This window comes from Fistularia commersonii, chromosome 33 (assembly GCF_037954325.1).
Source record: "Fistularia commersonii isolate RoL2024-O1a breed Wild chromosome 33, RoL_Fcom_v1.0, whole genome shotgun sequence".
Lineage (NCBI taxonomy): Eukaryota > Metazoa > Chordata > Actinopteri > Syngnathiformes > Fistulariidae > Fistularia > Fistularia commersonii.
In genome coordinates this window covers 8,790,880-8,814,771 of record NC_141316.1, presented here as the reverse complement: position 1 = coordinate 8,814,771, position 23,892 = coordinate 8,790,880, and the positions used below count along the sequence as shown (strand labels likewise).

Genomic DNA, 23,892 nt, shown 5'->3' with positions numbered 1-23,892 from the left:
CACTCAGGTTAGAGGATAGGGGCTCCTACATTATGTAAAAGGAGTAACGGCAGAGTTTGAAAAGCATTTTGATTAATAAAGTGTTTATAAATTCTAGGGGTAAAGGCCAATAATCCGGGGGCGTGTCGAGCTCTGACAGCAGGAGCTCCGAACTCCAGCCAGGCTTGTTGTTATATCGCATACATCACACACACAAAAACGTTGCCATGTGACCGACACATTGTGCAGCTCAAAGTCACCACGTATCAGCCAAACAAAGGATAAAAATAATTCAAACTACTGGGAACTGTTGTACACACACACATGCATTGTTGTCACGCCGCTGCGTGTCGACAAAATTCAATGTAACACAGGCGGACCTGCGGACATGGAAGGCCACATCAGGACAATGATCACAATTTCTGCGGCGGCCTGTCAGACACAAGGCTGTGCGCCCGAAGGAGAGCGAATCGTCCGCAATCCAAACCAATGATCTCGTCGAAATCTTGAAAAGATAACAGGATGTCATTTCGGTGATGTTTTCATAGTCCGTCGTACATTCAAGATGTTTCAACCAGGCTGTTGCGTTCACACATCCGCGCAGGAAGCCAGTCTCGTACGCTTGTTGGCAGAAGCCGCTTTGCAAGGTGTCAACTTGCCAGCACATGGTGTCTGAATGAGCGCCGGATCCAAACAGCAACCCCGCAATTACTAGACCGGGGTGCTGGAGAAAATTTCAGCATGGAGCCTCAGAAGCAAAGGCAGCGTCCACGGATGCGGAGGAAGCAAAACAACACTCTTGCACGCAAGTGTGTGTGTTTCTTGTGTCCTCAAGTGCTTTTTCCATCTTTTCGCATCTGGAAAAGCTTCATCCGCGATGCCTCCGATATGTTGTTTTACACCGATACCAATCCCGACCTCCTCTCTCTGACCCCGGTGGGTGTGAATGCGTTTGAATGGCTCCGTCGGTCGGGGCTTCGCCCGGCGTCTCCGTGTGTGTGAGTGGAGGAACATGATGGTCTCTGACATCGCTCATGTTCATCTCATCTTTTATGCAGGATGATTGTGGCCAAAGAACTCCATCAGTTCAGCCAGAGGGCTGAATATGTAACGCTGCGCTAAAATGACTCTTGGGGAACAAACCCAGTACAGGTTTGTTGTCCAAGTGCTTTGTGCACGTGTGTGTGTGTGTGTTGGTTGTGTCGGGTCGCGGTATTTTTGTACACAAACATTTTTAAAAGATTTACACGGGAAGGAATTATTGATTCGGAAGTTCAAATGCGGAGGGATTCTCCGACATGCAAACAAGACTTTCTGAATTCAGGTTAAAAGCTGGCTTTCACGAACCCTGACATCTAACTCTATTTGTAATCGCAAGGCTGCAGTTTGGTTTGTTTTTTTGGTTTGTTTTTTTTTCTCCAAAGAGCAGCCTGATGTTATTATGTACCAGCTGTGTAACCCAAGAAGTGTGTCATTGTTTTCCTCCGGGTGGTAATTTGGCTAATATGATCCACAGATCCAAGATGGCTGCCACGGGTAATTGCACAGCGAGGGTGTGTATTTTAGCGACGATGGCGGGAACACTCGGGAGACAGACGATACATTTATTTTTTTTATTTTTTTCTCCAAATGATGCGGTCGTATTTCCTTCGCCCGTTGGGGATACAGTACGGGAAAGGCTTATCTCAAAGCGTTCAAACGCTCTGCTTTACAGTAGCGAGGGTTGCGTGGAAGATCGTCGTTTAACCCCAGTCTAAGATGTCTACAATCAAAGTCACTGGAGACTCCGCATTTAATTTTTATACAATGTATGAATGTTTTCAACTCAATTTAGTGATATTTATATCCGGCTGTGCACCTGCGGGGCCGCTGCATCCCATATTTAAGTCCAGTCAGTGCACTTTTCTTCTCCGGATGGTAAATAGAGTGGTGGCTCGCTAAAAGTGATGCACTTTGGCGAAGTGTCCCGGAGTAAAATGTCTTTTTTTTTTTTCTGACTTTTAGTGCCGTAATGATTAAACCATGAAAGAATCTGGTGGCCTGCAGGAAAAAAAAAGGTAGACTCGGATTTTAAAAGGATTTGACCAAAAAGAAACGTAAGCATCTGGGTCAGGATGGGCTGAGATCTGCTGTGATTTAGATCATGTTGCAAGAGGACAGGGGTGTGTGTGTGTGTGTGTGTGTGTGTTTATGACAGAGGCAGCAAGGCGGAAGGATCCTTTGGCCCTTTGAATGAATCACAAATTGGATATTAAAGAGTGACACTGCTGCCTGCACGGTGGCAAAGCATGATGGGGAGTATCGCTGATGGAATCTGCCGACAAATGATTTATCGTCCTCATATCGGGGAGAGCGAGTGAGAAACCGCAAACAGCTGTGTTTACCCTGAGGACGATCAGGACAGTAAATATGTATTTATCCCCGTAAAGTAAAACCTTTCATTGATATTATCGGAAAATTGAGCTGTAGGGTTTTTGATTATTTGATTCGGCTAATAAATCCATCAAGGACAACCGACTGGAGCTGAGATCAACATGTGCAGCAGACAACACACAGCGAGCATGAGGAGCATGGTGGACACCTGCTGTGTCTGGCTCACACACACCAACACACACCCCGCCGCTGTTTCGATCCATTCAGCTAGTTTCTCCACTATTTGTTCTTAGTTACAGGGTAACTTGTGCTCTGTAAGATTCTGTCCGTGGGAGTAATTCAACGTGGGAGTAATTCATCATTTAGCTGATTTCATGCTGGAGACTTTCTAAACAGGGAGAAAACACCTTTAGAATCCACACAGCACGACTTCAAAAAATATGAGGCATCATTTAAACTACTGGTGAGAAAGTAATCATGGAAATTTGAAAAAAATTAATCAAAAATCAGTGTGCAACAGCAAGAAAAAAAAAAACACAATCAGAATATCATAAAATGTATCCTAATATTATAATAAAATGATATCATATATACATTCATATTTTATTATTACAATATAATTATAATTAATAATGTTAATAATAATAGCAATAATCAAAATGATGATGATAATAATATTATATATTATTATAATATAATCATAAGGAGAAAATGTTTCATTCTGTTATCTGTTCTTAGCCTTGTTATTGTCTTCTTTTAATTGTCTATTTATATTTATATTCATATTTATTGATTGCAATTGTTGCACTGCTGTGACAAACACATTTATCTTTTCTTATCATAATAAATTAGTCCTAATAATGACTCAAATCTTGTATTTTAAAGAATGGACGATCGATACCGCGACAGATTCCATCTAAAAGCATCGCGAGGCTTTTCTCAGCTCCTCCGATCACAGGGAATTACTGAGTTCACCGAGGTCATAAACACTCGGCTCATCATCTATTATCCCCAATCCGTCATCTTTACATTTTTTTACCCCGAACCAGACGCCCGACCGCTGCAGAGTGATTCAAGTCGCGTTCCTCGTTCGTGCTTCGTTTAGCGCTGGGTTCGGTCCGGGAGGCTGCAGAACGCAGGGGGGGCGGCCCGAGGATAATGACGGCTCCGGTTAGCCGGCGACGTCTGCAGAGAGGAAAGCGTGGCGGGCGGCGGGGGGGTCAGAGTCGGGTGTTGTCAGTCAGACACATGCAAAACAAAGCGCATTTACATTATTTACATCAACGCGCTTTGTCTCTATCGTTGTCAATGTAGGAACATAAAGATGATCAAAACATGACAGGGTGTCTCACCTTAATCATCCGCCGCTGATGTGGAATCTATGGATCCAGACGTGCATCTCATTTTCCCCGCTTAATTTCCTCTCCTTGCCTTCTAATGTTCCCCGAACTCCTTCTCCTCTGTCTTGACTCCCCGCCTCAAGTATATTGTAATTGCATTTTCCAGACCTGATTTCCATACTAAATATGCCGCCCTCGGCCTGCGCCGGAGCCGGCAGCCCAGCTCCCCGCTGTTGTATTTATCACGGTGCAACAGGCCCACACACACCTCTGCCGTTCGACCACCGGCGTCGCAATAACCCACGGTCGGGGCGGTTTCCGCGTTCTGCGTCGCTAACTTCCAAACGGGATTAGCACCGGCTCCTCTTTAGCGCCATTTTTTTTATTTTTTTTTTGATCAAATCTGTTAATTAGCGTGTTTTTATTTGTTGATTTGTCGACAGTTTTCGTCCTTGGGAGGCTTAGCTCGTTAACTTTTACCGATATATTGACCGGCGACGTCTTTCCAACGTGCCTCCCGCTGTGTCAACACATAATGAGACAACAAGCGGCAGGACGCGACCGCCGGCTCGGTCATGATCGGCTCTGAATGTGGGCTTTACGACTCCCGGTGCTCTCCGGAGTTTTGTATTACACTTCACGTGAAGATGCCATACAGTCGAGGTTCATTCTAATGAATATTGATGCTGTCATAAACGTGTGATTTGAGGAGAAAAAGCTCACGCCTGCGTGCACGTTTTCATTTTCCCGTTGTCGCTTCAATAAAATCGCATCACGATACAGCCGGTTGACACTGTAGTCATTTTTTTTTACTTGATTAAGTGTAGAATTACCGGTGTGTGGAGGTTCTTAGTAGAATTACTGTAAGAATAAGTGACATCCGGGGAGGTTCAAGGCTGATGAGGCACTGACTTCATCACAATCACATTACAAACATATGAACCTGACAGAGTAGCTTATTCACCATTTTAGCTGCAGTTAAAGGGTTAAACTTACATATCATTCACTGTATTCTGGAGCCGAGGAGTCGCAAGAAGAATCCCTGGTATCAGGAGCGCCCCCTAGCACGAGGCAGGAGAACTGCGTGCCTCACTTCCTGGCTCTTCGCAAGCCGTTTTATGATCGCCCAGCACAAGAAACTAGTAACACACGTAGAGTCGTTGACAAAAGAAAGTCACATTGGAATTCAATTCATCTAGCAAAAGCGCTTAAACATTTTAATGGCGATAGAGACAACAAATTGTCATATTGCAGAGCATGCCAGCAGTCGACCGTCATTGAGCAATCTACATTGAGGCTCGACAGTCTGCGGCCTCACCGCACGTTTGTTCTCAGTATTTGAACAGTAAATGTGAAAATCCAGCCATTTTGAATAAAACTTAATTCAAAACTGGTGAAGTGAAATTAAATATGTTACATTTTTTTGCTTCCAAGATTGGCAAGTGAGGCACGGCCTCTCCTGCCTCACCTGACTGCACGTCACTGGTAAGAATACAAACTTCAGTCAAAATTCTGAGTTCAAAATCGGTCAAAGTGGTGATTTTTTTTTTCACCTAATTTACTTCAAATAGCAAATTTAAATTGAGATGCATTTTACGGTCATCCGTTGTGCTTTTTGAATGAATTGATGAATTGAACCCTTTCAATAGAATCCCAAGGGATATTGAAAGTAAATAAAGTAACAAGAAATGGGATCTTGGTGGTAATCTTTGGTAGAGATGAACTCTTAGTTCTCACCAGCTGGAAAAAGATTGGCATTAAGACCGACTTCATCTTCTTGAGAAGAACATGGCTCCCACCGAGACCCTGCTCACGACCGCTTCCCCGAATCCATGCTGTCCAAGGGCAAACCCTCTTGGCCCGGTCATTTTTAAAGAGGACCCTTCACAACACGCCTCCTCCCAGAGAGACGATCAGCTCAGATGCCAGAACAACTTCACTGCGCATGATGAAGAGCGCTTAAAAAGAGAGAGATTGAAAAAAAAATAGGTAGGCGGTTGAGTGCGTGACAACCAAAAAATAGCTGACGTTGCAGTCGCCGGGTAGATTCTGTAAGAAACGCCGCCGTCGGTAATTCTTGGCCAGGTCAGAACCTACAAGAGTGACATTGCACAAATGTGTTCTTTATTTGGCTGGGTTTCGGGGCGCCGCTGCGTCAAATAACCGAAAAAGAAATGTCGCTTCTTTACAAAGGAACCCGAGAACAATGGGAACAAAGGAAATACAAGTAAAAGAAGATTAAAGTGAGCCCAAATTCAACCTTTCCCCCGAGTGTTTGACGATAAAAGCGGAACTTGTTCAAACCGACTGGCAAAACTCACCGCTTCCCAAATGTTGGCTCGTCCAAGTCTTGGATGATTCGTCACGCCGACAAGGTTCCCTTAGATTAGAGGAGAAGAGGCTCTTTCTTTGAGCCGCGGGTATATTAATAAGTTGGAATATTCGGTTAGATAATTGTCCAAAGACTAGCGGTGAAGGAGAGTAGAAGAAATAATCACCGATCTGTCTTCCGGTGGTTTAATTGCTAGCTAGCGGAAAGGCCAGCGGCTGCGCTCCGTCTCGACCCCGATCCGCTCCCACGCCTGAATTCGGACGTCTGCACGCGACAAAAGCCATTTCAAGTCGATGAAACCCCGTCGTTGGTCGCCGCCACTAATTCGCCGAGCTCAGGAACGAACCTTCTGTTCTCGCGGTTTGTCAGTGGGAAACATTGGCGGCTCCATTGAGAGGGATTTTTCATTACTTCTTTGAAATATTGCTTCCTTCCATTGTGTCATTGCCAAGTAAGATTAAATGCGGCGGTCCACTCATTGTATTTAAATATCCAGGAGAAGGCTCCTGCCCCACGCAGGCCCTCCTCCACCCCTTTCTAAATCCGTTCCCGGTGCGATTTTCAAGAAAATCTACCTTTTCATCCACCGACTTGAAGTATTTGTAGTACTTGAAGACAGATTATTTATTCCTCTTGCTGTCTTCCGTCTTTCTATTTATGTTCATACTTTTTTTTTTTTGACATAACTGTTACGCTGCTGTGACAAAGGAATTTCCCCAATGGGGATTAATAAAATTTATCTTATTTTTGAACCGTCATTCCTCGTTGACGCCGCTTTTCGTGCGCTCGTGGTCCCCCGGAGGTCTCGGAGCCATCGAGGATTCAGTCTCTTCTTCACACATCTGGACCTCCAGCGTCTTCCGGACTGTTGAGAACCCTGAGGAAACCCCTCGCAGACGGAACCCCATATGACAGATTTAAGGTCTGAATTGTATGAACATCCTCCGCCTTTTCTCGGCGTTTCCCCAGATGAGCAGTAAACGCTCCAGCAGCTTCCGACGAGCGATCGCCAATGGCCGCCGTACGCTGCAGAGGGAGATCCTGCTGGACGAAACGGGCCTGGGCTTGTACAAGCGCTTCGTGCGCTACGTGGCCTACGAGATCCTACCCTGCGAGACGGACCGACGCTGGTACTTCCACCAGAACCGCCTGTGTCCCCCTCCTGTCTTCATCGCCGTCGTCACGATTGTGCAGGTGAGATCCGCCGCGACAGGCCTCCCGTCCTCGACCCGGCCGGCGCCGTTTGTGCTACTAACCCAGAACGCAGACGCCAAACCCTCCGATTGGCTCGCTCGTTTTAATCAGAGCCACCGGAGAGATTTTCTGCCTTTTATCGCGCGCGTCTCCTCCGCTTTCGATACGAGCCGGGGAACCCGCGTGGGAGTCAGGAGCTTAGCGGCTGCATTTAACGCTATTCTCCGAGCCAAAACCCCCGGTTAGGGTTGTTTTCTTTATGTTTGTTTGTTTTTTTTCCCCCCCGGCTACCGACTTTCCCTTTCGTAAATCGGGTCAGTCGGCACGGCGGCCACCGCTGTGACATTAATTGACCTATTATGTACGTTTCGAAAGAAAAACCTCCGACGCGGGCGCTTCCGAGAGGCTCGGCCGAAACGCTCGGCGATTAAACGGCGAGAATAACCCACAGCTTGTGAGCGAAACTTCATCATTTCATCCAAAGTCATCATAATTGTGCGGAAAGGAAGCCAAGTGCTGTTGTAATACCTCCAAATGGCACTGAATGGCCTGTAATGACAATGAGAATGTGATAATAGCTGTTCACATTAATTTTAATTCACAGAGACAATGAGTCATTATTCTATGAAAAGAAATGAATGGAAGTGAACCAGATGTGCCTTTTCTTCAGTGGGCAGTAATTGTGTCCTCAAGTTTAATAAGCGTTAGCCGAACGCAGACAAAGAAGGCGACGTCGTGTCTTTCATAATTCACAATGGGTTTTGTTTGCAGGGCAATTTCTACCTTTTGTAGCGGCGTGTAACGCTCCCTCCCACTCTCCGTCTGCCGCAGATTATCGTCTTCATGTGCTACGGCATCATGCTAAACAAATGGGTCCTGCAGACCTATCAGCCCGACTTCATGAAGAGCCCCCTGGTCTACCACCCCGGCCACCGCGCGCAAGTCTGGCGCTTCTTCAGCTACATGTTCATGCACGTCGGGTACGTTCTTGAACGCTCGCCGCCTTTTTTTTTCTTCGAATTCCACGTGTCCGGCCGGTATTTGATCCGAGAACCTCGCGTTCTGTTTTTGGATCTTCTCCTGTAGTTTGGAGCAGCTCGGGTTCAACGCTTTACTCCAACTGATGATCGGCGTTCCCCTGGAGATGGTCCACGGCGTCCTGCGAATAAGTCTGCTTTATATGGCCGGTGTTCTGGCCGGTGAGTGCCTCTTAGTTACACCTGCACTAAATAAACGCGTGCTTTCCAAACTAGACGCCGAGGTTGATGGATTTCCGCTATTTACTCTCACGTTAAAATTCGAATTCAGCATTTCTTAGCCAAACCAGCCACAGTTAAATGGCACTTTTTAAAATATATTCAAAAATATTCATCACTGGAATAGCTTTCTTGGCCATTTAGCTGAATTATTATTATTATTATTATTATTATTATTTTTTTTTAGTCCCGTCATATTTATGAGTTTGTTCTGTTTAGTGAAGTGTTTCGCGGATTTTTGCGGCCTCCCAGGAACGGATGAGCGTCTAGATGACTTTGCACGGCGTGCACGAGCCGCCACACATGACTCACAGATTGTTTGCAAAACAGTCAATTTTTGGTGTGACCCGCCAACGTGTTCTGCGGTGGTGTGTGTGCGTTCGAAGACTTACTTCCCGTGTGTGTTTGTCAGTCCGTGATATACGTGTTCTGACCTAGTTACACATGGTTTTATTGCTGTTTGTGCAGTGTTTGCTTTGCTTTTTCACTCCATCATTCATCAAGTTAAATATCTCACTGCAGATCCCGGATGATTTGCTAAAAAAACATCTTTTTTTTTTTTTTTGTTAGCAGCATTTGTCCTGTTTTTTTTAGGTCTTGGTCTTTTAGATCAGGAATGTTCACACTTTTGCAGCATGTGAGCTACTTAAAATGACCAAGTAAAAATAATCTACACAACGAAAGTGCAAAACATTCTTTATATGCACAATATATGTTGATGTACTTTGCATAACCGCATGAGCTAATTTGGCACAACACAAAATAATGATGTACATTTTTTGTCATGACCCAAGTTCACTCTGATGACTTGCACTGAATTGAATCACAGTCCGGACAGCAGCTGCTTACGGCCGACTTTATTAACAATGACGCGTCTCGCCCGGAACGATGCTTCGGTCGCGGTTTCCGCTTTTTGAAGTATGTTGTTTGAAAAGTGACCGCCGTCCGGACAACTGGGATTTTAGTTCCTTCATCTTTCTCTTTCTCAGCTTGCCTTTCGGCGGGACGTCCGTGTCGTATTTTCCACGAACGTCCCAAAAATGCCGCTCCGCATTACCCTTCTTTGGTATTGCGATGGTAAACCGGCAGATGAGGCGAACACATTTGGAAAACGTCATCGTGGGAAAAAAAAGTCCCCTTCCCATTTCGTATGAAAGTGATTAGTTTTTGTCTTTTATACCCTTTCTAAAGATTAAGAGAAAAAAAACGAGGGCTAAAAATTGGATGTAACTTGCTGACGTGTGTTAATTTTGCTGCACTTGGCGCCGTTGTTTGTGCACCTGCAGTGTCAGATGAAATCAAATGTCATCAGAATGGCTTCCCTGTATATCAATCAAGTGACGGGATGGATGATAGGCCGACGTCTATTTTTTTTTAATTTCACGCGATCTACCGGTTTTACCTTTGCGATTGACCGATAGGTCGCGATCGATGTATTGAGTCCGTGATAGTCGTGAAACCTCCTAACCTTTGACCCTCGTCCCCGGAGTTCGAAAGCAGGATGCGTTTTTTTTTTTTTTTTCCCCCCCACACCGATCCACATTTTTTTTAAGGCTTGTGAATTATCGTTATTTAGCGGAGACAGAGCGAGCTTGGCGAGGGTGAGGAAGGAGGACGCGATGACGCAGGGTTCTGCCGTTTGGAGGTTGAAGCCATGAACTCCGGAGCGGAAAAGAGAGGAGGTGGTACGCGATGACGTTCGAGGCTCCGAGTTCCAGGAGATGATCTGAATTCAAGGGAAATCCCATCCGCACGGCCAACAGTGGTCATCGAAAATTAATATCATGGCTGAATAATGATTCTGAATTTGAATTTTACAACTTAAAAGTGAGCGTCGCTGATAACTGTCAGATAAAAAAGGAGGAGAAAAGGAGCAGTGGGTGTGAAAGGAAAGCTCTGCCGGTCTGATCCGTTGGATATTTGCACATTTGATTTTAGTTTTCGCCGGAAGTCCATCTCTTACGATCCTCGGTAAAAGGTATTGATTCCCGAAGACGAACCTCCGTCACCGGGAGCGAGGAGATTGTCACAAAGGTTTGGAGCACAGCGGGATCTCAAACTACAGCTCTTGCTAATGGTTGTGAGATGCTGTTCTTATCAGAACATCTGCACGGACGACAGACGATTTTGAGCCTTCGTTCAACCGGCGGCGTGTCTTTGGACGTGGAAGAGAAGTTAAGAATCCACAGGTGTGGGTGAGGGCGGGGGGTCCTGGTGCTGCGAGGACCCTGAACCCCAAATAGAAAGCCTGCCTTCGGCCGCTGGATTCAGACCCGGAACCTTCCGCCGGTCAAGCCCTGAAAAAAATAAGTGTTTATATGTCTCTTCTTGCACATGTAAAGTCTACCGCCAACTTAAATTACACTCATTGCACGTGCACTTTGTGAGATGCACACCAAGCTGCACTCAAGTGTCTTATTGCACTGTTCATTTTCATATCTATAATCATATTTATGATAATGTTTACACTCTTCCTATCAGCGCACGTCCAAATGCACTGCCGACAGCAAAGTAGGAATTTTACTGTACAGGGAAACACGTTTCTAAACTTTACAGGTGACAGCAAACACTTTAAATCATCCGTGTATTTACATCATGACTGCTTTTACACACACACACACACACACACACTCATACACACATGATTAGAGCTACCTTGATGAGAATTTTATATCATACAAGCAACTGGATAAAATCAACAGTAAAAACACTCATAAACGTCACTTAGATGTTACATCTGTGTGTGCATGTGTGTGTGTGTGTGATGGAATGCTTCTATATTTTTTTGACACTGAATGAATGAGGAAATAAAAATAACTAGCTTGAGCAATATTTCATTTTGTTTGGCCTCGACGTTGATCGGTTAACCACACGGAGCTTAGAGATATCTAGTTATCTTGTTCTTCTACCTTCCTGAAGACTCCTCGTCATGACTGCGCGTCTCACGCTTTGCATTTTGCAAGTTTGCCCTCAGTCTCTGTAAACGTATGATTGCTTGTGGATGTAAGAAATTGCTTAGTCCTTTAGATTTCCCTCCCATTTTCTTCCCCGTGGCTGTCTCATGTTTATATTCATGAAGCCTCATTCCAGCGCTGGAGTTCAATCACGTCGGCTGTTGCTATCAGCCCTGGCACGTGTTTTTTTTTTTTTTTTTTTTTTTTGTAGCGCGGTCGGCGCTCCGATCCGACCGCCACTTTGCGGTTGCGTTCATTTAGCAACGAGGTGTTGCGTCCTTGTGTGTGTGTGTGTGTGTGTGTGTGTCCAACTTTATAAAACTTTCCTCGCATTTTGCACGCATGACAGTGCGACTCCGCGCCGTCGCTCTCCCCTCCTTAAATGATAATGACATTGTGCGTTTTGCCTTGCCGGGGGAAAAGGAAGCGTTCCTCAGATTATTTTCAGACAGCCACCCGTGCTCCCCCGCCCGGTAATCCCTCATGCCAGATGAAGAGCCGCACTCGAAAATTAATGTTCTGGCGTGCCGGCGGTAGACAGATTTTCCGACTTTGTACGACGGAGAAGTCGCGCTCGACGTTGTCAAGGAACACCGAGGAATCCTCTCCTTTGTCTGCTTCCATCCCTTTTTTTTTTTTCCTCTTTTCTTCTTTCTTCCCTCCGGTCAACAGCACCTCCGGGTTCTCAGCGCGCTTCAGGAAATCAGCAGGTGCCAGAAAAAACGCGTCTCCACCACGAAGCCTTGTTTTAGCCTCGGGGCGTCTACTTCCGCTCAGACCTTTCGCCGAGAGCGGCTCCGATCAAATCCTCGCCGTGCTGGTTCAACTAGCGGCGCGTCGTCGGCCGCGTCTTTCGTCCCGGTCGGTGAGAATCATCGACGTTCGGTTCTGTAAGTGCGAGGTGGATGAACTTTTGAATTCCAGGCGAGGGCATCACGCGGCGGCTTCTGCAGGACATGCAGGAGTTCGACCCTGATGACAAAAGAATCGGCTCAATCGTTCAGCGTTCGTCATTCCCGGTGTTTTGCCGCTGCAATTTTTATCACATTAATTCAATAATTTAGCTGTAAGAGCACTCAGAGAGCCGAAGCTTGTCGGGTTTGGCGACATTTCGCCGTTGCGCGCGTGGAACAGCCACGGCTGCACTCTCCCAACGCTCGCTTTTAAATTAATTACTTCACCGACAGATAAACAACACGGAAATTACTCATTCGCACAGCGGCGGAGTTTGCGTCCAAACACTCTTTTGTTTCTCCCGCCGCCGCCGCGATGCAACCACGTCGATGACGGATAAATCCGCGAAGGATATTTCCTCTTTTTCGTCCGCAGACCGGTGCTAATTCCGCCGTAGAAGCCGTTTTGCTTTCGGATCCGACGATCGGGGTCGTCCCGGTGGTGTTTTTGAAAATATGATCGAACTCAAAACCCGTGAATGTTTCCCTGAGTCATCGAGCCTCTGAGGTTTAAATTACGGAGACATATTTTCATTTTCTTTTTTTTTTTTTTTTTTTTTTCGCGAAGGACTCCTGGCAGAATACACCCGGCAATGAAGCGACCAGGGCGCGTCGGAGAGCCGAGCCGACGCGGGGCTATTTAAGCCAAAGAAAATTTGACTCGTGACCGTCTGGAAATGGCAAGTTAAATATAAGAAGCGACGGCGCGTCGTTTTGTAATTTAATTGCTGCGAGCCAGCCGGCGTCGTCGTCCCTTAAAGGCAACATCGTGGAATGTGGATGTGCGGTGTAATCCTTCGGCGGATGATAATTGCCCTGATATCAGTCAGACGTGTTGCGGCGTTCTCTTTTCTCCGCGGCCATGAGAGACTCGGAATTGTCGGTCCCTAATTGCTTCTGGGTTGTCTCACACTGAGCCCGATATTAGCGGAAGCTTATTTTCTCACTCGTGTTCCACTTCACATCCATATTGAACATCTTATTTGTGATTGTATTTTTTTTTTTTTTCGAATGCACGCTGCACATATGTAGGGCCGGATAGATGGGATTTTATTTGGATTGCGCTCCTGGAAATCTGAAAATACAGTTTTCAGCGCTGCATTGAATTCGATAGAAAGCTAGAGGGTTGCGACAAAAAGATGAAGCTTTTCATTTCGGTCGAGTTCTTGTAGGTCCTTTTTGCTTGATCGTTTGGTAACGCGATCCTCACTCGGGGGACAGACGCACGGAGCTGGAACACGTGGACAAATGAGAAGGGCTTCTCGCGCAGCCAGAAACTCGATCAGAGCCGGCGGCGCGGGAGTTTTTCCAAGGAAAACTGGAAACTCTGAACTTCATCGGTAGCACCAATAGCAGAGGGCTAGGATGAGAAGATGGAGACGCGCCGGAGGGATGTGACTGGGTTCCTTTGACCGGAGCCCAGACTGGCATGGAGCTCTGGTGCAGATAAATCTTGGCTGGAGGTCAAGCTGGGACGGCTGGTGGAAACTTATTTCATTACATTTTGCGTGTCCTCATCTCAGGGCGAATACGAATTTACAGGGGACGGTTTTGTCGGGAACGGACATCCCGAAGCGGACGGTCCGACACGCTCACGATGTTGGGAACCGACGAGAAACATGAGGAGGAGATTCTGAGCGTGTTCTTCCTCAAAAGCATAACTAAGTCGCAGCTTTTCGGCTTTCTCTTGTCATGCAAATGGTGTCATCGCTCCAATTTTTTCAGATCCACTTTCCAGCTTCACACGGCCTGTGTTGTAAGTATGGCGTTCCAAAGCGGGCGCGCGACGAACTGCGGCGTCAGTGTGAGGTTTTCCGCTTTCTCAGCTCTTTTCCAGCAGAGGAACCGCGCGGACGACAACTCCCGGTGTTATGACTGGCACTGAGATGTCTGGCCATGTGTTTCTGATGAACTCCCCTGGCTGCTCGGCCCAAACCGAGTGGCGAGGAGGCGGGGTGACCTTGGTGCGATGCAGAGGCTGCCGCTGTGATTATGGTAATTCTTAACCCCCTCGTTCCAACCCCTACGGTCGACCCTTCCAAGGTAACGCCGGGCTCACGTACCCGCGACCTCTCGCCGCAGCCCCATTCAACGCGCAGACGGGACGCAAATGACAAAAAAAGAGAGAAAACGTGGCGCGCGGGGTTTCGAGAGGTGTTGATGTTCGGTGCATTCATTTTTTCCGCCAATTACTTTCAAGGTTCCCGGATAAAGAACGGCGTCAGACTTGGTCATCCCTATAGTTCTGTAACCTTGAGCGGCGGATGATATTTAACGCCCTTTGTCGCCGGGAACAATTTAGTCTCTATCCGAGGTCATCGGTTGTGCCGGTTTAATGGAAAGCAATTGGCGTCGAAAACTGCTTTGGTCATGAAGAGTGTTTTCTTCATGGTCTGTGAAAACATCTTCTCATGAATGCAAAAGTTTTCCTCGCAAAGAGAAACTCCAAATCTTCCTTTTTTTTTTTTTTTTTTTTTTTTTTTTTGTCTTTACGACAGATGAGAAACGCGTATTCGATAAACGTTTGCTTCTAAATTCCATCATTCTTGTCCTAGATCAGACATGATTGCACTTAGTGGGAGCTTTGCAGAGCAATCTGCTCTCAGCGGGTCTCAGACTGTGACTTGTGGAGACTATTGATTATTCCTGATGCGCCCCGAGGCTCTGGAGTAGCATAAATATATGTTTCCTGCCATGAGCCAAATTTGGACGGTTGAGATAAAGAGGGCGAATCTCAAAGGGTGTGTCGTTAAACTGATGAAGTGTCTGCGCTTCGCCGGGCCGGAGCGTCGCCTCTCCGCCGCCCGTCTTTCATTCTCCTGGAGGAGAGAGGAAAGGTCCCGCATCGGGTTGCGTTCTCACTTTAGATCCGCGTTTTCGTCGCCGCTCCTCGAATCGTCAACTCCGACCGCAATGCACAAGCGCAGGTATGAATAAGAATAAGAACGAGAACGACTTTATTTATTCCGAAGGAAATTGTTGTGCCAGAGTTACAAGAAAAATATAACAATAATAAATAGAAGAAGAAAATTTTATAAACAGTAAAAAAAAAACAAAATAAGGGGGAGACCAAGAAATACAAATGAACTATAAAGTGTCTTAAGTAACAACTTAACTTGATAAGTAGTAACTTGATAGCCTTAACTTTGACACTTTATATTTTATTTTATTTCTTATTCTCCCTCCTTCCTACTATTATCTATTATTGTTATGTTTTGCTTGAAACTCTGGCACAACAATTTCCTTCGGGATAAATAAAGTTATTCTTATCTTATCTTATCTTATCTTATCTTAACAAGTGAAAGATAAGGAGTGCACAAGAGTATGAAAAAATATTGCACATGTAGCTGTTATGAAATATCGCACAGTTATGAACGTATATACAGATAAATTATTATAATTTACAGTAAGTGGGTGAGATTTTCTTTTTTTTTTTTTTTTTTTTTTTTAGGTGTGTGTGTATATGTGTGTGTGTGTGTGTGTGTGGTTTGAGGATTGTGACAGTCTGTATGCTCCTCGCCGCAGATGTAACCATGACTTCCAGCTTACATCCTCAGAGGGTTTTCTCCTTCTTCAGCAGAGGTTAAGAAGATGGATGGAGATGTTTGCTGAGATGGGGACTGATTATAAGTCTCGCTGCTCCACTTGAGGGAAACCATTAGTGACAGATGATATTTCTTTCGTCTTTTTTTTTTTTTTTATGTCTGGAAGTCACAGATGTGCCCATCACCTTCTCTGGTGTAAAATATGTTGAGTCGCCCCCTCCAAACCTGCCTGACAGCGCTATTATTCTTGAAATGATCCTTGCAGACGGACACCTCTCAATTAACTGACATTTGAAGTCGTGAGTTTTTCAGTTGACGATAAAAGTAGGCGAAGGATCGCGCGGCGCGTCCCGCCGTCAGCTGAGTGATGCTGACATTTACTTATTTGCGCTTACTTGATTCATCTCCAAACCCGGCCTGTTCCCGTGAATTGGATGAAACCGTATTTTAGAAATCAAAGAGAACTCCTTCTTCTCCATCATGCATAAATCCGCCGCTAAACTATTCATTCATCGGTCTGTTTTTACAAATTACCGTGCGACTATTCTGACATCCTCAGCCCATAAATATTGTATATTGTTTATCTGGCACGGCAGCGGATGGTATCTGTGTTGATTCCACCGATGAGGCCGGCTGCTTTTGCCTCTTCGGTCACTCTAAATCCTTAATTTTCGGGGTGGAGGGCACGTCGACCGGACGGGAAGTGCGATCTGAAGACATCGCCGCGGGTCAAACTCACTGCACCGGGCTTTGACCTCATTCACCGGCGTAATATTAGGTAATTGCAGATAAATCACGGCCTTTGCCAAATAAATAATGAGAAAAGCGATGCCAAAAGTGAAGCCAATCGCATTAACCGCTTTCATTTTTATTGCAACAGTAAAATGTTCTGTACAGTTCAAGCAAAGTATGAAATGATTCGAGTGAACACCCATTAAAAAGTAAACACCGACTTCGGTCGTTCGGTCTATTTTTGGGTCAAAAATATCTAACTTGAATGAATTTTAAGTCGGTATCCATAGCAACCCTGCAGAGTGACACGATTTTGTAGCGCTTTGTACAAATGCATCCTGATTGTTGATGATGCCTGGCGGGGAAACGTTACAGACGACATACTTTTATTTAGACCGTCGGCGTCCGAACTCAAAAGAATTCCCTAAACTACACCGTCTGACGCGTTATTCCACCAGTTTTTTCAACCGGAGCAAAAGGAAAGGTGGCAGAGAATAACACCTCAGATGAAATTCCATAATCAGAGCTTTAAAAAAAAAAAAAAGACAATTTTGCACGTATGAATCGCATCCCCAGCTGCTCCGTCATATATCGTCCAACTCCTCCTATCAGGATCCCCTTCCTCTCATTTCTGCACGGTAAATAAATCCGATCAGGCGTTTCCCCTGTTTATTAGCCAACGGAGGCGGCCCAGTGGCTGCAGGAACGCTGAGTGCAGCACATCTTTGCGTCGGGCTTTGGGATTTAATGCATACAGGATGGATCTGTCTGGAGCAAGCGTGTACAAATACCGCAACCCGCACATAAAGGCAACATTTTCACAGCGGGCGACCGGCCGAGGCGTCTCGGAGCTGTGGCTTCCTGCCTTTTCTTGTTTATTTACCTGTTGAGCGGACAGGCAGGCGTTTGTCGCTTCGCCGCTGACGGTTCAAAAAAAGAGAAACAATGCCGATATGGCGCGTGAATATTCAGCGGTCAGCAGATCGATACGTAGCCTCGTCACAAGACGCTCGATACGGGTAAAAAATGAGAGCGATATTCGGTTTCCCCTTTTTCAAATACTGTCATACACCGCGATATCTGCTTCAGACCGATCACACGGCGGACAGCAACGCGAGCAAATATCCCGGGCCTCCCGGCGAAGTGTGTATTGATTTGATCTCGCGTCGGTCAGACTCTCTTTATCTGATTTTCTTCTGATTTTCAGGGGAAGGATTTAGCCGCGTTCTTGTCGTGGGCACAATAAATACTCAAAGAGAAATAAGAATAGCAAAGCAAATATAGTCTGGATATAGTTACAGTTATATATAGTGACGTGACGTTTCGCAGTTATAAATAAACGGGTCAGTAAAAAAGCTCATCATGCTACACCATAATTAGAGCATGTTTGTTTTTGCCTTCATGGAAATATGAATTATACACGTTACATTAAAAGAGTGCTAGTTGACGTGAATGAATTACATAAAGGCTAATGGTGCTGACCATATTAACAAAATAAACACTGGTTTTCCCTAAATTCTTCATTTATGAGCTAATCAACTATGAAATTACTCTTACGGGGCAGCATTTGTTTATGGCAGTAATTAATGAATTCATTTCTGTCGTAAAATATACTTGAAAATGTGTGTATGTGTGAGTGTGTGTGTGTGTTTCTGCATTACCAACAAACCCAAAAGCTGCTAATGTGTCTGGCTTTGGTTAACAACTGTCAGAGCCAGAAATGTCAGCCAATGCATTTTTAATATTCAGTGTCCTCCAAAAACAACCAAAAAGCAAACGCGAGGAATTAATACCTTCTTACATAAATAATGATTTTTGAATATACAAGTCCTCTTCGGGGAGTTCGCAGACGATCGATATAAACAGTCTTAAAGCCCGTATTCGGCCCTCGCCTGCAAGCATTCAGACTCTCTGTAAATATGTTTTTTCCGCACGTTCGGGAAGATTTCAAACATCTACGGTGTTCTCACAAAGACCGCCGCCGAGATGTTCGTTCAGTAGCCACAAATAAGACTTTTAGAATACAGGGCAAGAACCGGTGGTTCTCAGGGACATGATTTTCCATATATTTCAAGGATTATGCGACTGATTTTTAATTGAGGCGTTTACTGTGCTCCGGTAGCGCCTCCACAGGGGTGGCTACCGAGAGGCGTCGCCTCCAGCGCAGTCAAACTCTGGCCTCCAATCAGCTTAGCATCCCCCCCCCCCCCCGTCTGCTCCTCATCCTGGAGAGACTGCAAAATAGAAAGTTGACCCATAGCTTACGGGCAGCCTGGAGTAACAGTAATGGTGTAGCAAGTTGAGTTTGACAGAAGCTCAGTTCTCTGAGCCACACGGGGGATTATTCTGCGGTAGACAGAATGTAGCCCAGGGTGTGCGGTTGACCTGTTACTCCCCGCGATCTGCATCGCCAGCGGCCGACTCGCGCACGTTTACGGCTCACGATGAGACTCCGGGATGCCGGCGACGACTTCCGGGCGGCGGCGGTAAACGGAAAATGGAAGGCGTGGACTCCATTTGAAATAATGCTGCACCTCACGTCTCAGCTCCTGCTGAGTGCGAGAATCCTAAATCTTAAATCCCCCCCTAAGCGGGAGAACCCACATGACAGGCCTGTTTAATATTCACCCTGTATTTTGGAGCGTCTCTGCAAAGCTGAGCGAGCGAGAGGAGAGAGTTCGAAACTGTACCGTCAGTCCGTGTTAACACGCTGACGTTTGAATCCCTAGGGAGGTTAAAGTGTCGGGATTTGACGTCGACCTGATTTGTATTTCCCGCTACAAATCCCGGCCGGCCTTTCCCGTTTACGCGAAGGAGCCGTCGTGTTATTTTGATATGATTTCCCCGCCAATCGGTGAAATCGTTTTCGTCAATAAATTCAAAGGGGTTGCAAACCGGCACCGACGTGTCAGCGGGAATCAAATCGGAGCGAAATCCCCGAGATGTCTCTCGTTAATATACGGAGTCTCTGAGCTCCGGCGCGGTTGAAGCGTTGCATTAACTACAAAAACATTGCGAATCTCCCGAAAAAGACTCAAAAGAGAAACGTAAATGTTGCTGCGGTTCAATTTCTCCTCTTTGAACAGATCCGACATCACATAGTGTATAACCCGCTGTGAAATTACAATTTTTGCGAAACTACAAAAGGAAAAAAAAACGGGGGCGCCGAATCTTCGGTTGAAACGGCGAACGTCACATTTCCCCGTAAATCCACGTGAAATCTCGCCCCCCCCGTTTGCCCGAGCGGGAACGCGCTCCGATTACCATCTGTCTTTCCAGGATGGCGACGTCTTGCACGATCTGTACGGCGTTCTTTAAGATGGTGTTTACTCAGTGCGAATCCCAAAACGCACACAGACACACAATATGCATCCAGTAACATGCATTATAGATCTGAGATCGCAACTCCAGCAAACTCCAACTGTGATTAAAAAGAGCCTGTTTTTGTTTTATCAGCTCTCTCCGCTTTCCTTATCAGCTCATTTGCATAATTAACAGCGGCAGCCGCCGTCCTTGCCGGCGACAGACACTCGGGTTTCTCCCGCTCGGATGTCTTTCGTCGTCGCCGCGGCGACAGGTGAATCCGCGTTCTGACGCAGCTTCTTTTGAAAATGCAGTTTCGTAGGTATGACTCACTTTTCCCTTATTTATCCGTCTATATAATACAAGAGCGGGTTTTCTTATAGTTATGTCGTAAATTATAAAGGCTAGGAAGCCGGCGGCTTATCTCGGCTGGGAGAAAAGGACCGCGAGCGGGTTAGTCTCACAATCTATCACCCATATTGGTTCGTGGAGTTTGTTGACGACGTCGCTAAAGGAGAACTAGCACGCTGAGGCCAAAATCATAAGACTCCCAACAGCGAGCTGTCAAAAGATAATTGGTTTTCCGCAACGTTCCTTATTTTCTTTTAAGCAGCCCGTTTGCCCTTTATCTAGTCGTAATGCAAACATTCGTCCGGCGATTGTTCTAGGTAGCCTTTTTGGGTCGCCGTATATTCCTTATCTTCATATCCCAGATTCATTACTCATCGCTCCCCCCCGATAGAATTATCCTCTCCAGGAAGGTTTTCACGAACTTCAGACTTAAAAGTAATTCGGATTCAACGGTACTTCTTCAGATAAGGATACGACAAGTGCGGTTCAGACTGTCTGAAGGGCGGCGACACTCGCATTCAATCCTCGTGACAATCCGGTTGTTTTCCTTAATAGCGTGGAACATGCACGCACAATAATTAATAATACATGTTATATAAAAGTCCTCCTGTGGCCTCCGTCCGTTTGTTTTTTTTTGTTTTTTTTTCCCTCGAATCGACGAGGCTCCTTCGGGTCACTTATCTGCTGAATCACGGTTTTCAATTTTGATTGAGCGGATTTGACGGAAGAGAGCGGTAAAAGCATTTAAAGAATTCAACCGGGTGTTATCATGGCAACCACGCCGGGGCCGATCTGAGTGGAGGGTGGGTTTGAGCACACACACGCACACACACACACACACACGCTCACACAGAGTACGTTCAGGCAGGAAACCTGCAGGGTGGGAAATCCAGATGAAAATGGACGAACTGCAAAAACGGAACGGGGTGACGTTTTGAAAATGAATCCGGGCTTAAAGCACGAAAAAAACAGATTAAAAAAAACCCTCACGGTCACAAACACTTGACAGGAACTTAAGATTGGAGATTCGCACTTCTGCATTGCAGCATATAAATGAAGGGGTTTGAGGTATTTTTTTCACACATTTGAATAAGAGATGGTAACAAAGGTTTCCGAAATGAAGTTATTTCCCTTCTCCGTACCTTCCCGAATCTGTGTCTCCACAGGCTCTCTGACGGTGTCCATCACCGACATGCGAGCGCCGGTGGTGGGGGGCTCCGGCGGGGTCTACGCTCTCTGCTCGGCGCATCTGGCCAACGTCGTCATGGTAACCGCCGTCATCACCGCTTCCATTGTTACGTCTGGAAATGGCCTTATATGGAGAGTAAATGTCAGAAGCGTCCTGGCGGCGTGCGGGAGGGAGGCGCGCCTCTGTTCGCCGCCGCCGCCGCCGCCGCCGTGCAGCTGGAGGCAGATAAGAGACGGGCCGCCGCCGGATCCAATAAAGATTCGGAAATATTTGCAGAAGAATTAAAAAAAGCTCACGTGACTTTCATCGCGGGCGTCAGCAAATCGGCGGAAGCCGGTTTTGATGTTTTGATGAGTCGCCTCAACTTCCATCCGCTATCTGATTTCGCTAAACGGCACCTTTTATTCCCCCGCTTTCATCGGCCGTGTTAATGAATCCGCGGCCAAGTGACATTCCCGGCTGATTTTTTTTTTTTTTAGGGACAATAAAGAGGCGTGCGGCGAGCGTTCCTTGATGGTGCCCGAGAGCCTTCGCCCCGGCGTCAGGAGGTTTTATTTGCGAAATGCCTTCGCGCTCCTCCTCGAGTCTCGGGGCCCCGTTACATCTGACGGATCACTTTGACTAATGTTGTTGTTCAGCGTGGGCACGGCGTGCCGGCAGGAATGCAAATCAAAGTTCCTTCTGGAAGCGTGCGGCAGCTAACAGACAGTTTATGTGCTCTGTTACACTTGATGCCTGTTTGTTGCAGCGAAAATCCTTTAAGCCACTTCTTAGTTCTGCTCTGATGAGGCTCGTATGGTTTCCCTTTTTGAAGGGAATTTCGACACCGTGTCCGGCCACGACCCCCACGAAAAAAAACCCCCGGCTCGGAAGATGCTTTGCAGATTTGGAGAAGCTCCGTGTGGAGAGACGTGTCTTAAAAACGACCATTTTGGGCGCGGCGCTCAAACTGAGGAAGCGGCCTTGCGGATATTTGGCAAAATGGCGCGGATGCTTTCAAATTTCACTCAGATTAGGATCGGCGGTACAATCTGACACGATTCTCTTTCGTAATAAAACCCGACACTGACTTTTTCAACAGTTTTTTTTTTTTTTTTTTTCAAACAAGGCAAAGTGCACGAACCAATGAAAGAAGAGCGTTCTTTCCGCTGCATTCAACAGGTTCTTGTCGTTTCCCCGCATCCGACACGCCGTACGTCTCTTCCTTATTATTTCTCAAATCGCACCGTGACATGACCTTGCGACGCTTTTCTATTAAGGATGAGGGAAAAGTGAATTATAAATTGAATGTCGGAGGATTATCTGAACGCAGCCATGTCTCTTTCGGTCCCTGCACTCTCCTATTCCATAACATTAATCATTTATTTGTCGTAATATTGTGACGCTGTTAGCGGTGCCGCTCTTGGCTTCTTTAAAATGTACGGACAAGACGGCGGGTTTTATTTCTATTTCCGTGCCGCGTTGTGAATTTTGCATGTTGTTCCTCAGCTTTTTTTTTTTTTTTTTTTAAGCTATTAGGGCAGATGGGAAAGGAAAACAAACCGTCTCGGGGTTCATTATCCCTCAAAGAGAAATGAGATTGGTGCTGTTATTCAAGCCGAGGAGTAAATGCGTTGCTCTCAGTCAGGATGCCATTGTTCTTCCTTTTTCCCAAAGGATGGCGGCGGATAGTCGCCGCGCCGTTCTATCTTTCTGTTAAATTGTCTTAGTCCTAATTAATCGAGTGCCACCGGCTCGCAAGCGTTAAGTGGACAGCGGCCAGGTGTGTAATCGAGTCCGATTCAAGTCAAAGCTCCGCCGCCTCTCATATAGATACCGATTGTGTTTCTCTCTCTCTCTCTCTCATCGGGACCCGGGGTGTTTTTTCTGTTCATTTACCCGTTGTGTTTACGAGCGTTTCGCGCTGACACTCGCTCTGTGTTGCAGAACTGGGCCGGGATGCGGTGCCCGTACAAGCTGCTCCGCATGATCCTGGCGCTGGTTTGCAGTAAGTTCACATTCCACCCTGGATTTCTGTTTGTCATAGTCAAATACCCGGCTTGTGTTTCGCCGTTCTTTCCGGCGCGTCGAACGCCCGTTCACTTTGCCGTGATGGTACGAGTGTTTTTCCATTGAAGTGGGGTTTAAAAACCCTCTCGAAGCACGAGTCGTCCCGGTTAAAGCTCGGAGGAACTCCCCGATTGGACACGTCGTGTCCTCTTTCACCACAAGAGCACCCGATTCACCGCGACTTTTATTCGTGGGCAATATGTTCCCTCCATCTGTCCCGAATGGCGTGTCCCGAATGGCGTGTCCCTCACAGCGAGGGAGCGGCCGGCGCTCTCTGTTTTTAACAAACACGGGATGTCGGGGTGAACTGCGGCAGCCACCGTCCAGACCGGCCTCCACCTG

The 23,892-nt window shown here is 46.4% G+C and overlaps 1 protein-coding gene across 2 annotated transcripts in view; it reads left to right on the top strand.

The window, feature by feature from the left end:
• Positions 1–23,892, top strand: part of rhbdl1 (rhomboid, veinlet-like 1 (Drosophila)) — a 51,872-nt gene that overhangs the window by 20,655 nt on the left and 7,325 nt on the right. For both annotated transcript variants that reach the window (XM_086140437.1, XM_086140436.1), the window contains exons 3-7: positions 6,994–7,218; positions 8,050–8,198; positions 8,305–8,417; positions 21,479–21,579; positions 23,428–23,488. In XM_086140437.1, the coding sequence (XP_085996563.1) occupies positions 6,994–7,218; positions 8,050–8,198; positions 8,305–8,417; positions 21,479–21,579; positions 23,428–23,488 (649 nt within the window). The remainder of the gene's footprint in view (positions 1–6,993; positions 7,219–8,049; positions 8,199–8,304; positions 8,418–21,478; positions 21,580–23,427; positions 23,489–23,892) is intronic.